Source organism: Mustela putorius, unplaced genomic scaffold, assembly GCF_011764305.1.
Source record: "Mustela putorius furo isolate JIRA1106 unplaced genomic scaffold, ASM1176430v1.1 tig00000508_pilon_pilon_pilon, whole genome shotgun sequence".
Taxonomy (NCBI): Eukaryota; Metazoa; Chordata; class Mammalia; order Carnivora; family Mustelidae; genus Mustela; species Mustela putorius.
Window position 1 is genome coordinate 20,678,261 of NW_025421402.1, and position 14,780 is coordinate 20,693,040.

Consider the following 14,780-nt stretch of genomic DNA (forward strand, 5'->3'; position numbering starts at 1 on the left):
CGTCTAAAATGCAGGCGCGGCGTTATGGAGAAGACGGTTCGCTTCAGAGCCGCGGTCTGGACCGGTTACGAGCAGCGTCCGAGCTTACTCAGCTTTTGTTTTTATGTAACAGTAGAATAAAGATTGAAAATCTTGGAGGAGAAGCACATTATTTGGGTTATTCGCTATCATTTTGCTTTTATTTGCCGCCGTACAAATTGATTTTCTCTCTAGGGTGTTCAATTTTGTGTTTTATGTGGCTTTTTATTAGGAGTTAAGAGGAAAGTCTGATCCAGAGACATTAGGCGTGTCCTAGACGACACGATGTGGTAGGTCCTGTTGCAAACTGGAAGTATGTGTTCAGCTTAAATACATTTAGATTCATAATATTCAGGAGTACTTGAAGCCAGACAAGAAATAAGAGGCTGCCAGTACCCCATCTCTATGGAAGCAGTGGAAGCTACTAAAGAATTTTGAGGGGGTGGTTACCTGGTGGAGGTCGGTTTAGAATTTCTGTGGATGGTTCTTTGTGACTGTTTCATGGATTCTTGTTATTTCCAATATTTCTGTTTCAGTTAGTTGCTACGTTGCCTGATGATGTTCAGCCTGGGCCTGATTTTTACGGGTTGCCATGGAAACCTGTACTTATCACCGCCTTCTTGGGAATTGGTTCATTTGCCGTCTTCTTCTGGAGAACTGTCCTTGCTGTGAGTAAATTAAACTTACACTTTGACTCATCAAGACACCAGATATTTTATAATCGCTAGCCCTCTTGTTTCTTTTTCATTTATGAACACGAACACAAATGCTTCTGATCTCAGCTAATCTTGTGAAGTAGTTCAGTATAATCTTTGTTGGTAAAGATTTAGGTGAACAAGGCAATATGTATAATTTTAATCTGAAAACTTCAATTTATAAATCTTAAAATCTAAAGATTAAATGTATATGTAACTACTTGGGCACATGTATAAGTTCCTAGTAGAACTGGCAAGTCTTAGAGCCATCTTGAAAAGCAGTTAAGTAGTATGTATCAGAAGCCTTAAAGTTTTCATATCCTTTTATTATAAAGCCATGTGTAATTAATCTGTCCTAGAGAAATAACCAGTCATGCATTAAAAGTTTTATATAAGAGTGATCAGTGAAACACTATTTTTGAGTGAAAACTTGGTGCAAACTAAATGATCTGCAGTAGGGGAATTGTTAAATTATTGTATATCCATATAATAGGATACTAGGTAACTCTTGAAATTTATGTTATTTTGAAGATACAGGAGCCCAGAAAATGTTCACAATTTAATATTAAGTGGAAATAGCAGAAATCAGGACTGTAAAATACAAACTGTATGTTGTATATATAATTATATAAAAATAGATGTTTACACAGAAATAAATGCTACAAGAGAACAAAATAGTAAAAAATATATCTAAGACCCTAGGTAATTTTGCAGTATATTTGCAGATGTGTTATCTACAGATAACACATCTGCAAAATGTGTTAGATTTTTTGTTTTGTTTTGTCTCACATATTTTCTAACTTGATCATTTGCTATTAGACTCATAAAATAACTTCTTATTTGGAAAAACAGATTATGTAGTATTCAAAGACACACTACTAAAAGTTTTATGTCTTCAGAGTCTCTTCCCGTGCAGAATTTGTCTTTTTTGCTTATCTATATATGTATGCTCATATGTATTCAGTCTTGTGACTGTATTATGTCTTTTTTGTTTCATAGTTATCTAACATAACTGGAGAAGAAATCTTGGGTGAATGAGCTTTTTTTTTTTTTTTTTAAGAGTTTATTTCTTTTTGACAGACAGAAATCACAAGTAGGCAGAGAGGCAGGCAGAGAGAGAGAGAGAGAGAGGAGAAGCAGGCTCCCTACTGAGCAGACAACCTGACATGGGGCTCGATCCCAGGACCCTGAGATCATGACCTGAGCCAAAGGCAGTGGCTTAATCCACTGAGCCACCCAGGCGCCCTGGGTGAATGAGCTTCGCAGATGAAAAGCTTTCAGTTTCAGTTGAAGCTTAACAGTTAATAAAGTAGCCAAAGCATTGGATGCATGTCTTTCTAAGATTTTTTTTCTGATTTCTTAGTTTTATCAGGCATACCATTGTTCATAAGCTTTCTCTCCTTGTACAAGTGATGATAAAATCACTTAAAAAGAAGGGTCATTTGCCTGGATTCCTGGGAAGAGTCCTCTGATCTCATGGGACTTTTCCTCAGATGGAAGGGGAAAGGGAACATAGAAAGGATGAGTGGAAGGGGAAAGGGGAAAACGTTTTTTTATTTCCCACTCTTGTTTCTCCCATCTTAAAAATCCTAACACCTGTTTACATTTTCACAGGATGATGCAGGCTTTATGTCCTCACTGCTGTTTCTCAACCTCAGCAGTTGACTTTGGAACCTTGGTCCCTGCTCTCATTTGCCTGCTTCTTGTTTCTTCCTACCTCCTCCTGCCTACTGTTGTGGACTTACTGTCTCATTAACAAGCCTGTGGCATTAGAAAAACAGTCATTTCTTTCCATGTTGGAACTCTGAATGCATTTTCCAATAACAACATTATTATACATGCTGTTGGATACTGTAATAATAATGAGATACCATGGATGATTTATGGACTCATCTGAGTATTTCATTACTATTTATAACTTTTGAAAGTGGAAATAACTTCTGGGTTACAAAGACTTTCAGTGATGCAATTTTTAAAAAATTGAGTACTGCTTAGATTTTTTTTTTAAATAAGATTTTATTTGTGAGAGAGAGAGCGTGCAAACTAGGGAAGAGGGGCAGAGGGAGCAGCAGACTCCCTACTGAGCAGGGACCCTGAGATCATGATTTGAGCTGAAGCAGACACAACTGACTGAGCCCCCCATGTGCCCCCTGCTTAGATTTTGCAATCCTATAATTCAGTGCCGTCTTTAGAGAGGATTTAGAGGTTAGTGAGGTGTCATTGCTCTGGTTGCTTGTGCCTTTTCCTCTAGCAGCCTTCTTTCCCTTTCAGGTGGATGACCACTATGTTTAGGGGTTTTGAGAAAATCAGATGACCTAGCATAATTTTTAGGTCTCTAAATGCAGCCAGTTGCTAACTTGTAATAGGACTTCATAGATGTTTTCTGGAGAGGGAGAGAGACATATCTTAGTACAAAGATTATGCCTTTAATTTTGTTTCCTGAAAGTGTCTTTGAATGATCAATGTTTCTGGACTTCATTCTCACTATTTGGGGTTGTCAAATAAATGATTTGGGGTAAAAGAAGCATTGATATATGTAATATGAAAATATCCATTTCCATTATTAAAATTAAGAGCTTAATAAGATTGGTGCCCATTTAATACATAAACATATCTTTATTTGCAAAATGATGTATTCACTTTAGTGCTTCTACCAGAAATTGTGAGGCATCCCTACCAATTACATTTGAAATGCTTTTTTAAAAAATATGTTTTTATTGTTTTTTAAGATTTTATTTATTTGTTAGAGATAGCATGAGAGGTCATGAGCGGGGGATGGGGTAATGAAAGAAGCAGACTCCCTGCTGAGCAAGGAGCCCAGTGTAGTACTTGATCCCAGAACCCTGGGATCATGACCTGAGCTGAAGGCAGATGCTTAACTGACTGAGGCACTGAGGCACCCCACATTTGAAATGCTTTTTAATCTTTTTATTTTTTAATTCTATGGATTATAGTGAACCAAACTTTTGCTAAATTTTCATTTTGTTATGATTTGACTTGTATATAATATTTTCGTAATATTGAAATACTATCATATTTCTGTTATTAAAATGTTTTGACATCTAATTTAATTTTATTTTTCTTCTAGGTAAAGAGTAGAGTATATCAAGGTAAATACTTAGGTTTATTCTGTTGTTTGTACTCTTCCTTCAGTATTAGTGTTAGATATGAATTTTATGTAAGATAGAAGTAGATACAGTGACTTCTGATGTCGGATTGACTTACTCCTGAACATTTTACTGATCCTAGTTGCTAGCTTGGATGACAGAGTGTAGATAGTGATGCTACCAACTGAGATAGGAGGTGAAGTGGAACAAATTGTGGGAGGAGGAAGATGATTAGTTTGATTTGGGGCAGATTGGCTTTGTTGACTTTTTTTTTTTCAGATTTATTGCATATGAACAGTGTTCCTGAGCTAATGGTTTGATCAATACAGTAAATATTTAAGTATATGATTTGAGGAATAGAGATGTAAATCAGTGTGCTTGTATTTTTTTGTCTTTTTCTTTTTGCAAATGACATATATTTGAATGATCACAGTTTCTGAGAAGAAAGGTACACCATGAAGGGAAGGCTATCAAGCCAAAATATTTTATTATATTTCTTATTTTTGAACTAAATTGGAATCTCACTGAAGGAAGGGTCCTTATTATATTTTTCTTATTTTATGTATTTATTTATTTTTAGATTTTATTTATTTGAGAGAGAGATTGAGAGAATGAGCTGGGGGAAGGACAGAGGAAAAAGCAGGCTCTCTCTCTGAGCAGGAAACCTGATGGGGGTTCTGGGATCACGACCCAAGCAGAAGGCAGACACTCAACTGACTGAGCTACCCAGGCGCCCCGATTTTCCTTATCTAGTAGTATTTTTACACCCTTACTTGCCATGACTGCAGGTTGCTTTCTCAAAAGCGTAATAGTTGTGTTAAGTTCTTTTCCTCATAGTGCTAGGTAATGTGCTGCTAATACCTTGGGTTATTTAGTTTTACTTAGTTCTCATAATAATCTTATGGATTTCCTCTCCCCTTTAGTTACTGAGCAGCAGATTGCTGCAAAGGTGAAGAATATCATGAAAGAAAACGCAGAACTTGTACAAAAGTTGTCAAATTACGAACAGAAGGTATAGTTATTCTTTCAATATTTTCCCCTCAGGATTCCAGCTTGAATTATTTCCTCCTCTGTTATGGTGCAGTTATTATGGTATTTTAAAATTTCATTATTTCCTATGAGCCATCCAGATCTGAAGTAATCATCGTATGTGTAAAGTACAGCTTTCTTCTCTAAGGGGTTACCTCTCAGATAAGTTTTGATACACCTGTGACTTATAGTTCTGAATTCTGTGTGCTTTATTTTAAATAGATTAAGGAGTCAAAGAAACATGTTCAAGAGACTAAGAAACAAAATATGATTCTCTCTGATGAAGCAATTAAATATAAGGTAAAAATCCTTTCTCTTTTTGAGATTACATTCTAAAAACAAAAGAAAAATAGTGAGTAGTTACTATTAATTTTAATGTCTCTTTTAATAGGATACAATCAAGAAACTTGAGGAAACTAATGGAATTCTGGATAATACAGCTAAAAATCTGCGTGTTATGTTAGAATCTGAGAGGGAACAGAATGTGAAGAATCAGGACTTGGTAAGTTTTATTACAAATCGTTAACTGTAATTTAGCTTTCAAACTGTTTTCTAGATGGGGTGGAATGAACTCTGCATTTTCCCAGGGTGTAACCAGAGGAGGATTGGGAGACAGGGAAGTTGAACCTGTATTCATCTGTCTTCATGGAATCTTAAATGCTAATACCACAAGTTGTTATTTTCATGGTCCTAGGAAATATTTTTGTCCTCAGCCCTGGATAATTTCTGTATTGCTTGGCTCTGCCATCTGAAACATGTAGAGCAACTAAGAAACCGTAGCCCTGTTGAACAATTCTAGTACTTTGTTTTGTTTTGCATGATTCCTTTTAAAAACAAGCCTTTTAGAACCGTTTAAGAACTACAGGGAAGTTTCAGAGAGTTCCCATATGTTGCACACCCAGTTGAGCTTGTGACCTACCTGGCCAGGTATTTGCCAGGTTTCTCTACTCTCAGTAGAACCATTCCCACTCTTGGTGTACTGTTCACTTCTGAAGGAAGTACCTATGCCCAGCCTGGGATGAAAAGAGTGAAGAGTATGTTATACCTCCTTGAGGAGGCAGTATCCTTGACAGATTATTTGGAATTCTTCCATAAATGAGATATGTCTGTCTGTCCTCAAGTCCAACCATTTTTAGTTTGGGCAAGAGAATTTTTTTTTTTTTTAAAGATTTTATTTACTTATTTGACAGACAGAGGTCACAAGTAGGCAGAGAGGCAGGCTGAGACAGAGAGGGGAAACAGGCTCCCTGCTGAGCAGAGAGCCCAATGCGGGGCTCGATCCCAGGACCCTGGGATCACGACCTGAGCCAAAGGCAGAGGCTTAACCCACTGAGCCACCCAGGAGCCCCTGGGCAAGAGAATTTTTAAGGTGACCGGGAGGATTTTTTTTTTCTCTGCCAGTTGATTTCAACTAGACTACTTGAACATTTCTCCCCCCCCCCCCCCCTTTTTTTCTCCCTGCTTTTTTTCACCTTTTTGTCTGGTCATCTACCTATCACATTAGCTCATAGCAAGGAAGGTCGCAGATGCACGCAGTTAGAGCTCCAGTTATTTTTTTCTTACCTCTTTACAGTCTTGACTTTTCTCCCCAGCTAACACTGAATCACCTGCTTTTACCTAATATGTAGGCGACGGCTCTGGGATAGCATTTCATCTTTTTAGCACATATCCTACCATTTGTACTAAAATCATAATACCTTTTTTGTGTTTTTCTTCCACATGGCAGATATCGGAAAACAAGAAATCTATAGAGAGGCTAAAGGATGTCATTTCAGTGAATGCCTCAGAATTTTCAGAGGTAAAGCTGCCTTTAATTCTGCAAAATGTTAATAGGGTGTCTTAGTTTTGTTGAAGAGCAACATTTGATATGTGCTAGAATTTGCAATAAATGAAAACTACATGATGTCTAATTGGGAAAGTGTAATACCCCTCCTTTGGAATGAACTCACTAATAGGAGTGTTTTGTATTAGGTTCAGATTGCGCTTAATGAAGCCAAACTTAGTGAAGAGAAGGTGAAGTCTGAATGCCATCGGATTAAAGAGGAAAATGCCAAGCTGAAGAAGAAGAAAGAACAGGTAAAGAAAAGTTAATGTTCTAGATTATGTGGAGGAAGGGACTGAGTATCATTACCCCTTGAGTATCTTTTCTCAGATCTGTTTTTAAGGAAATGAAATATGTATGCAGAATTTTATTCTTAGATACGCAAAGTTTAAGCTTCCAAAATTGAGTGCATGTATATATTCTCCATCTGTTCTAGATTTTCTGTTCTTATCTATAATTTCTTATTGCTGTCAGTGTTTTTAGTCTTTGTCTTGTCAAATACCAACCAATTATTAACTTGAATAGCCTCAGTGGGATGATGGATTTGCTTCTTGACCAAAGAATTATGAATTTTAACCCTGCTTTGAGCAATTACTGCTTTATTGACAAAAGGAAGGTTATATGATCTAGAGTGTGGACATGGGAGACAGTGAAATGTGTTCTTCTGTTCCTGTGAAAGTGAATTATTTGAATGGGCTGCAGTTTTCTGAAGGTTGCAGTAACTGGGTTGACTTCCTCGACCGCTGTCATCTCATGTGCTTACTGCAGCTCTGAGGGTAGGAGCCACTCTCCCCTCTCCCGTCACGAAGGCCTCAGTCCATAGAAACAGGCCAAAGAAGAGAATGGCTCCCTGCTTCCCTGTTTCATTCACATATTCCTGATGTGTCCAGTGCAAGAGCCCTAGCCTTTGGAAATTCATGTGTTTTAACTTTTCAGTTGCAGCAAGAAATCAAAGACTGGAGCAAATCACATGCTGAGCTCAGTGACCAAATCAAAGCATTTGAGAAATCTCAGAAAAATTTGGAAGTAGCTCTTTCTCACAAAGATGATAATATTAATGTAAGTTTATTCTCTTGACACTACATGCTTAATCCTCATGAAATCTATTTGAGAAGCTCTTTCTAATGTCCCTTTGCTTCTTTTCTAGGCTTTGACTAACTGCATTACCCAGTTGAATCAGTTAGATTGTGAATCTGAATCTGAGGGTCAGAATAAAGGAGGAAGTGAGTTAGATGAATTAGCAAATGGAGAAGTGGGAGGTAAGTTTGGTTTCAGGGAGGTTGGACCTCTTTTTGTGTTCCTGTCTTTAAGTACACTGATGCTCCTTTTGGCTGACTAACTTCCTCTTTTTTTTTTTTTTTTTTAATGGTTTATTTATTTTAGAATGAGCAGGGTCAGGGGAGAGGGAGAGAATCTCAAGCAGGCTCCCCACTGAGCAAGGAGTCCAATGCAGAGCTTGATCTCAGAACCCCAAGATCATGATGTGAACCGAAATCAAGAGTCAGAGGCTTAACTGACAGAGCTACCCAGGCGCCCCTGACTAACTTCTTCTTTTTTTTTTTTTAAGATTGATTATTTATATATTTATTTATTTATCTATCTCAGAGAGAGAGGGAGCACAGGCAGCCAGATTGTCAGGCAGAGGGAGAAGCAGGCTCCCTGCTAAGCAAGGAGTCCGATTTGGGACTCCATCCCAGGTCACTGGGATCATGACCTGAGCCGAAGGCAGCCACTTAACTGACTGAGCCACCCAGCCGTCCACTGATTAACTTAAACGTTAAGAGCTGTAGATGCCTATCACTGGACTTAGAAACACCTCTTTGTGCACGGGGCAGAGGTGGGTTGCAGAGCTGTGGTATAGCAGTGGGTGTGCATAGACTGCTTTTCCATACCACTGAGGACTGTTTGCACTAGGGCGAGAGCAGCAGAGCTGTGACTTAGACCTGTAAGTATGAACACTGTTCAGTAGGAGAAATCTATGTCTCATTGCCATGGAGATGACCTTTGAATTTAGTGCTCATCATCTCTGTAGCTCTGCAGTTTTAAGGCCTCTAACCGATTTCAAGAGTACTGAAGTCGGGAGAGCCGTAAACTAACGAAGGCTTGAGTGTAGAGCTGAAGGTAGCAGTGTTGACTGATGAAGGATGTGTTTCTGGACATGTTTTTCAAATCAGATATTGCTTTCACAGTGGGCATTTTCAACCATGCCTGGTAGCAGATTCAAGGGGAGAATGGAAGAGGAAGTCTGTCTAAATAAGACACATGACCAGGTGGACACAGATCTGAACGAGAAGAAAGAGCTTTAGTTCACACATCCCTTCTTGTTTGAGAATGGCACAGATAACACTTTTGCTGTACAAACTGGGAATTCGCTTTTTGAATTTGCAATTCTCTTAAAAGTCATGGAGCCTAATTAGTTCCCTTGGTTGATTTGTTTTTCCTTTGAATGTTTGAACATAATCATAATTGTTTATTTTTGGAGAAATCAAGAAAGTACATTTAAAAAGCAAAGGAGGAAAAGGCAATTAAAGCTTTTTGTATTTTAGGTGACCAGAGTGAGAAAGTGAAAAATCAAATTAAGCAGATGATGGACATTTCTCGGGTATGAGCTTTTCTCTGGAGTACTGTAAGTACCTTTGAATTCTCATTGTGCCTCCCTTGTAAGAATAGTTCTCTCTGTTGGAATTTTTAGACACAAACTGCAGTTTCAGTAGTTGAAGAGGATCTAAAACTTCTACAAGTTAAGCTTAGAGCCTCGATGTCTACTAAATGTAACCTGGAAGGTAGGCTGCTTCCTGAGAAGAAAGTGCTGAGTTTCTGACTCCTTCCAGCTGCCCCCCTACCCCACCAGTTTGTGAGCCCTGTGCACACACCCAGCTCAACCATTTTATCCTCTCCAGACCAAATAAAGAAGTTAGAAGATGACCGCAATTCACTGCAGTCAACCAAAGCCATCCTGGAGGATGAATGCCAAACCCTGAGGCAGAAAGTAGAGATTCTGAATGAGCTATACCAGGAGAAGGAGATGGCGCTGCAAAAGTAAGATAATTGTGCCCAGTCGTTAGCGGTCTCGCCATGTAAGTGAATGTGTGCACTACTGGACTGCAGGTTGTTTGACAGGGAGTGGTTTACTAGAGCAGCGGTCCTGCTATGGCATGTGCGCTGTGAAGAACCGGTCCCTCTCGTGCTCTGCCATGTACTTTACTTTCTTTGTGGCATTTTAAGTAAGTGTGATTTGTCCTGTGTCTGTTCTATTGCTCTATTTGAGGGAGAGAGAGCAAGCATGGGGGTGTAGGGTAAGGGAGAAGCAGACTCCCCACCAAACAGGGAGCCTGATGTGCGGGACTCCATCCCGGGGCTCCAGGATTGTGACCTGAGCTGAAGGCAGTTGCTTAACCAGCTGAGCTGCCCAGGCGCCCCTGTTCTACTGCTTCTTAATACAGCCTTTGAGAATCCTGAGTGATTTGTAGGACACGATGTTCAGTGGAATAAACACTCCAAAAATTTAGTTATTTGAAGGTACCCTAAGTTTTGGAGTTTAGTCAAATATCTCAGGTTAAACGTTACATACTGTAATTATGGTGAGGGTGTTTGGAGTATTAAATTTAGACGTACCTGATCTGTGTGTATATTTAGGTATTAATATCTTGAAATCTCCATCTCAAATCTGGAGTTACGTGTGTTTCTTGAAAGATAGACTTTTGTAGTTCATTTTAAGTTTTTTTCCCCCACAAAATTACCAGAATTCTCCAAAAATAGATCTATGGCGGCCTCTGAGAAGGCTTATTCTGCTGAGCAAAGCTTATCTTTTCTAAATGCTCAGGCTGCTATTGCCTGGTGCCATGAAACATCGAAAGCAGACCACTAATGTTTTCTCGGATTCTTTGCTCACTGTGCAGTCAGTTTAGATTTTCTAGATTTCGTTTAGGCCAGCTTTAAATACCTGGCCTGTTTTCAGAGAAATATTCCTAATTTCATTACCTTTTTTTTTTTTTTTGAGAGTATTTCTTTGCCACCAGAAATAATAATAAATAATTAATAAAACATAATTAATAAATTAATAATAATTTCCTAAATGTCGGTTGTTTTTCTTCATGATAGTCATTGTGGCACTGGTTTAGTTGGTCCGTCCAGCATATCTGGTTTGTACCGTGCTCTCCATCTCCAGAGCCTGGGTTAGTTCAGGTCCACATCCTCTTTCCTGACAGTCCCTGATGGGACCTCTCATCACCTGCCCTTTCTCAGACCCCCCTTCCAGGCTCTTATTCATTCTCAGTCTCGAGTGAACTCACTTAAAGTGCAGGTCCCTGCATGGCCTCGAGTGCTTAAAATCTGTCAGGAGGGCTCCATTCTCTTCTGGATCAGTTCTAGACTCTCATGCAGGCATACAGGACACTTCCTCAGTTGTCTGGAGCGGCTTCAGGTGCATTTCCTGCAGCAACTTCTGATGCTTTCCGCCCTGCAGCCACACTGAACACAGTTCCTCATGCCACTCTGAGCCTCATTGTCACTACGTATGCTGCTTTCTCTGCAGAAAAATACCCTTTTACAGTTTCTCCACCTGGCAGTCTCTGCCCATTGAAACGTTTATGTTTCTTAAAATCTTTTCTGGAGTCTGTTGTGACATAAATAGGTATGTAGCTGTAGAGACTGGGTGAGTGCACATTTTTTCTATGTAACTCCTCAACACATACACACACACACACACACACGGGTTTAAATCTATGTGTGACTGGGACGCCAAATTGGCTCACTTGGTAGAGCATGTGACTCTTGATCTTAGGGTTGTGAGTTCAGGCCACATGTTGGGTGTACAGATTACTTAAAAATTAAGAAAAAAAAATTAAAATAAATCCACCTGTTATTGTTTGCTTTCTGTTTGATGGTCTGTTCTGTGTTTCTTCCTTCTTTCTGTCTTTTGGATTATTGGAGTATTTTTCATAATTCTGCTTTTGTGCTCTTTAAGGCTTGGTAGTTAGAGGTTGCTCTTTCTCTCCTCCTATACTTACCCTAAAGACCATAACATGGGTCCTGAACTTGTTACAGTGTGATATACATGACTAAGTGTGCCTCTTTCTGGGCTTTAGCTCCCATCTGACATAGATGCTATTCGAATGACATCGTCATTCCCTCTACACCTAAACTCCAGAGACGTTTCAGTGTCGTACTGCATCGCGGTCTGGCCGGCGTTCATTCTGCTGACACACACTTGCATAGTTCCTATAGCTCTTCCGCCTCGCCCACGTCTGTAGTTTTTCACTGCGGGTCTCTTTCACTCTCCTCGAAGGCCATCCTTGAGTGAAAGATATGATCAGTTTATCTCTTGTATGATAACATCTTTCTAAGGATTGTTCGTTCTGCTGGCTGTGAGATGCTCGCAGTTATTTAATTTCATTACTTTGAAAGTAACCAATTACTTTCTGGTTTTGTAGTTCCTTTGAGGATTCCAGTATCCATTGTTTTTTCCCTCCCCAGTGTCTCACTGCTGCCCTTGGAGCCCTCAGTCATCCTTTCTGGTTCTTCAGCAGTGTTAGTGGGAGGTGTTCAGGTGTGAGGCGTGTGTGGGCATTTTTTGTTTCTCTGCCCTCTTCCCACCTTGTTCGTATTTATGGTGCTTGGGGTCATTAGCTCCTCTTGGTTTTGGGGACCTTGCTTTGTATATTGATTCTGCTTTAATCTCTCTTTTGTAAGATTCTATTTAAATTTTTTTACTATTTCCCCTGTGTCTCCTACATTCTTACCTGATTTGCTGCATTCTGAATGGCGTTTTTTCTGACCTGTCTCATATGCTAAGGTCTCACTTCACTTTGTCAAGTCAGCTGCTAAAATCATTCATTGAGGGCTTTTTAATAAAAATCTATTTGTTTGAGAGCGTGCACGCACATGTACTCATGCACAGGGGCAGAGGGGGCGAGGGAGGGTAGAAAATCTACAGCAGAGTCCTCTCTGTGTGAGGCACCTGATGTGGGACTCAACACTATGAGCTGAGATCATGACCTAAAGCTGAAATCAAGAGTCAGGCACTTAACCAACTGAGTCACCCAGGAACCCCTATTAATAATTCCTTTTTTTTTTTTTTAAAGATTTTATTTATTTATTTGACAGACAGAGATCACAAGCAGGCAGAGAGAGAGGAGAAAGTAGGCTCCCCGTGGAGCAGAGAGCCTGACATGGGGCTCGATCCCAGGACCCTGGGATCACTACAGGAGCCAAAGGCAGAGGCTTTAACCCACCAAGCCACCCAGGCGCCCCCTATTAATAATTCTTAATTTCAGTTACTATGTTTCAATTTTATAGATTCTGCTAAAATTTATAATTTTGACTTTTACTTTGATTATATAAGCATAGTTATTATTATTATTTTTTAAGATTTTATTTATTTATTTGACAGACAGAGATCACAAGTAGGCAGAGAGGCAGGCAGAGAGAGAGAGAGAGAGAGGAGTTAGCAGGCTCCCCACAGAGCAGAGAGCCCCATGCGGGGCTCCATCCCAGGACCCTGGGATCATGACCTGAGCAGAAGGCAGAGGCTTTAACCCACTGAGCCACCCAGGTGCCCCTATAAGCATAATTATTTTAAAGTCTGTAAAGATTCAGCTATGGGTCCATCCCTCTTGGTTTTTAGATTTGATCTCGGTGTTTTGTGGAGTCCCTGGTCAGTTTTGACTGAGTGGCAAAAATTGTCTCTAATAACCGTAGAGAAAGCTAGAGGTCTAGGATGATGTTATTTTCCTATGGAAAAGATTTGAGTTTATTTGTACATGAGGTTGTTACTTTAATCCAGTCGGCAATTTATATCATTTAAAATTGGCCTTGTCCCTTCAAAGGACACTGTGTTGCCTGTTTGCACAGCTCTTTCTAGTCCAAACTCAAAGCCTCGGATTTTGATTGGCGGTCCCCTTCATTGACGACCTTGAACTCCATTTTTCTTTGAACCCGTTTCTGGTGAAAGTTCTTCTCAGTCTTCTTAAGTCTCCATGGTCTTCAGTGCATGGAATGAACCTGGGAGAAAGGTGGCTTCAGACGCCAGACTTTCTTGTAATTCTGAGATTTCTTTTTCTCCTGGAGCTTGGCCTCATATATTAACTTGTCAACTAATATATTAAGTCTCTGATGTCTTCAGGCAGAGTCTTTTTATTTTTAGCCGATGTTCTAATTGTTCTCAGTATTTTCAGACCAGCTTATTCATTACCGGGAAAAAAATTTTGATTGAGCTTTTCTTCAAGACCTCCCGTTTCTCACCTTTCTTCCTAAGCCAGAGTCAGGGATTTTTCTGTTCTTATGTGTATCTTTCACATATTCAGCTATGAGCTCTGTTAGTGCAGGGAATAGTACTTTGCCAGTACTTTTATCTTAGCATCTCAGGAGGTAGCCAATATAGTGTAGCCATTTGTAAAATACTTTGCTGAGTGTTGAATGGGCAGTTATAAAAGAATACATAAACCTTTTCTTCCTTGTTAAACCTTTTAACCATGTAGCTCTTCTCATTTTGCTTCTGATTCATAGAAATTTAAATTTCAAGTTAAGGGTCTTCTGAATTAGACTTGTAGCCAAACATGTACAAGGGTAACAAAATAGCATTTTTCAACCCATAAATGTTCCCATTGCAATTGATTTATTGTAGACGGGCATCTGGAGGTTGAAGTTTAATTGGGTCAAAACCAGTTTCCGGTAGATAAGACCCTGATTATGGAACAGCTGCGATTCTTTTTCTGTTTTATTTTGAAGATTTTATTTATTTGACAGAGATCACAAGTAGGCAGAGAGTCAGACGGGGGCGGGGGGGAAGCAGGCTCCCTGCTGAGCAAAGAGCCCAACATGGGGCTCGATCCCAGGACCCTGAGATCATGACCTGAGCCCAAGACCAGAGGCTCAACCCACTTAGCCACCCAGGTGCCCCTTTTTCTGTTTTATTCACTAGACATTGCTAATTCTGAGATTTTTCTTTCTTGAGTCATCATGCCACTGAAATAGGTAGTAGGAGTCCCATATCTGAAGTACAGGAATGTTCTGTGGTTGGTTAACTACATGGTTTAGAAGCTAGAAGACTCTTTCTTTTAGAAGGCTCTTTCTTTCTCTGGCTGTTTTATTGCAGTACCCATCTTGGGT

At 39.6% G+C, this 14,780-nt stretch overlaps 1 protein-coding gene across 10 annotated transcripts in view; it reads left to right on the plus strand.

The window, feature by feature from the left end:
- MIA3 (MIA SH3 domain ER export factor 3) overlaps positions 1-14,780 on the plus strand; it is an 80,621-nt gene that overhangs the window by 57,873 nt on the left and 7,968 nt on the right. For all 10 annotated transcript variants that reach the window (XR_006607076.1, XM_013055558.2, XM_013055557.2 and 7 more), the window contains 12 exons: positions 555-686; positions 3,802-3,823; positions 4,744-4,832; positions 5,072-5,149; positions 5,241-5,351; positions 6,576-6,647; positions 6,821-6,925; positions 7,608-7,730; positions 7,819-7,930; positions 9,218-9,273; positions 9,364-9,454; positions 9,572-9,710. Coding sequence is in view for 9 of the 10 variants with exons in the window: in XM_013055558.2 (XP_012911012.1) it covers positions 555-686; positions 3,802-3,823; positions 4,744-4,832; positions 5,072-5,149; positions 5,241-5,351; positions 6,576-6,647; positions 6,821-6,925; positions 7,608-7,730; positions 7,819-7,930; positions 9,218-9,273; positions 9,364-9,454; positions 9,572-9,710 (1,130 nt within the window). In the remaining variant the exon portion in view is untranslated. The remainder of the gene's footprint in view (positions 1-554; positions 687-3,801; positions 3,824-4,743; positions 4,833-5,071; positions 5,150-5,240; positions 5,352-6,575; positions 6,648-6,820; positions 6,926-7,607; positions 7,731-7,818; positions 7,931-9,217; positions 9,274-9,363; positions 9,455-9,571; positions 9,711-14,780) is intronic.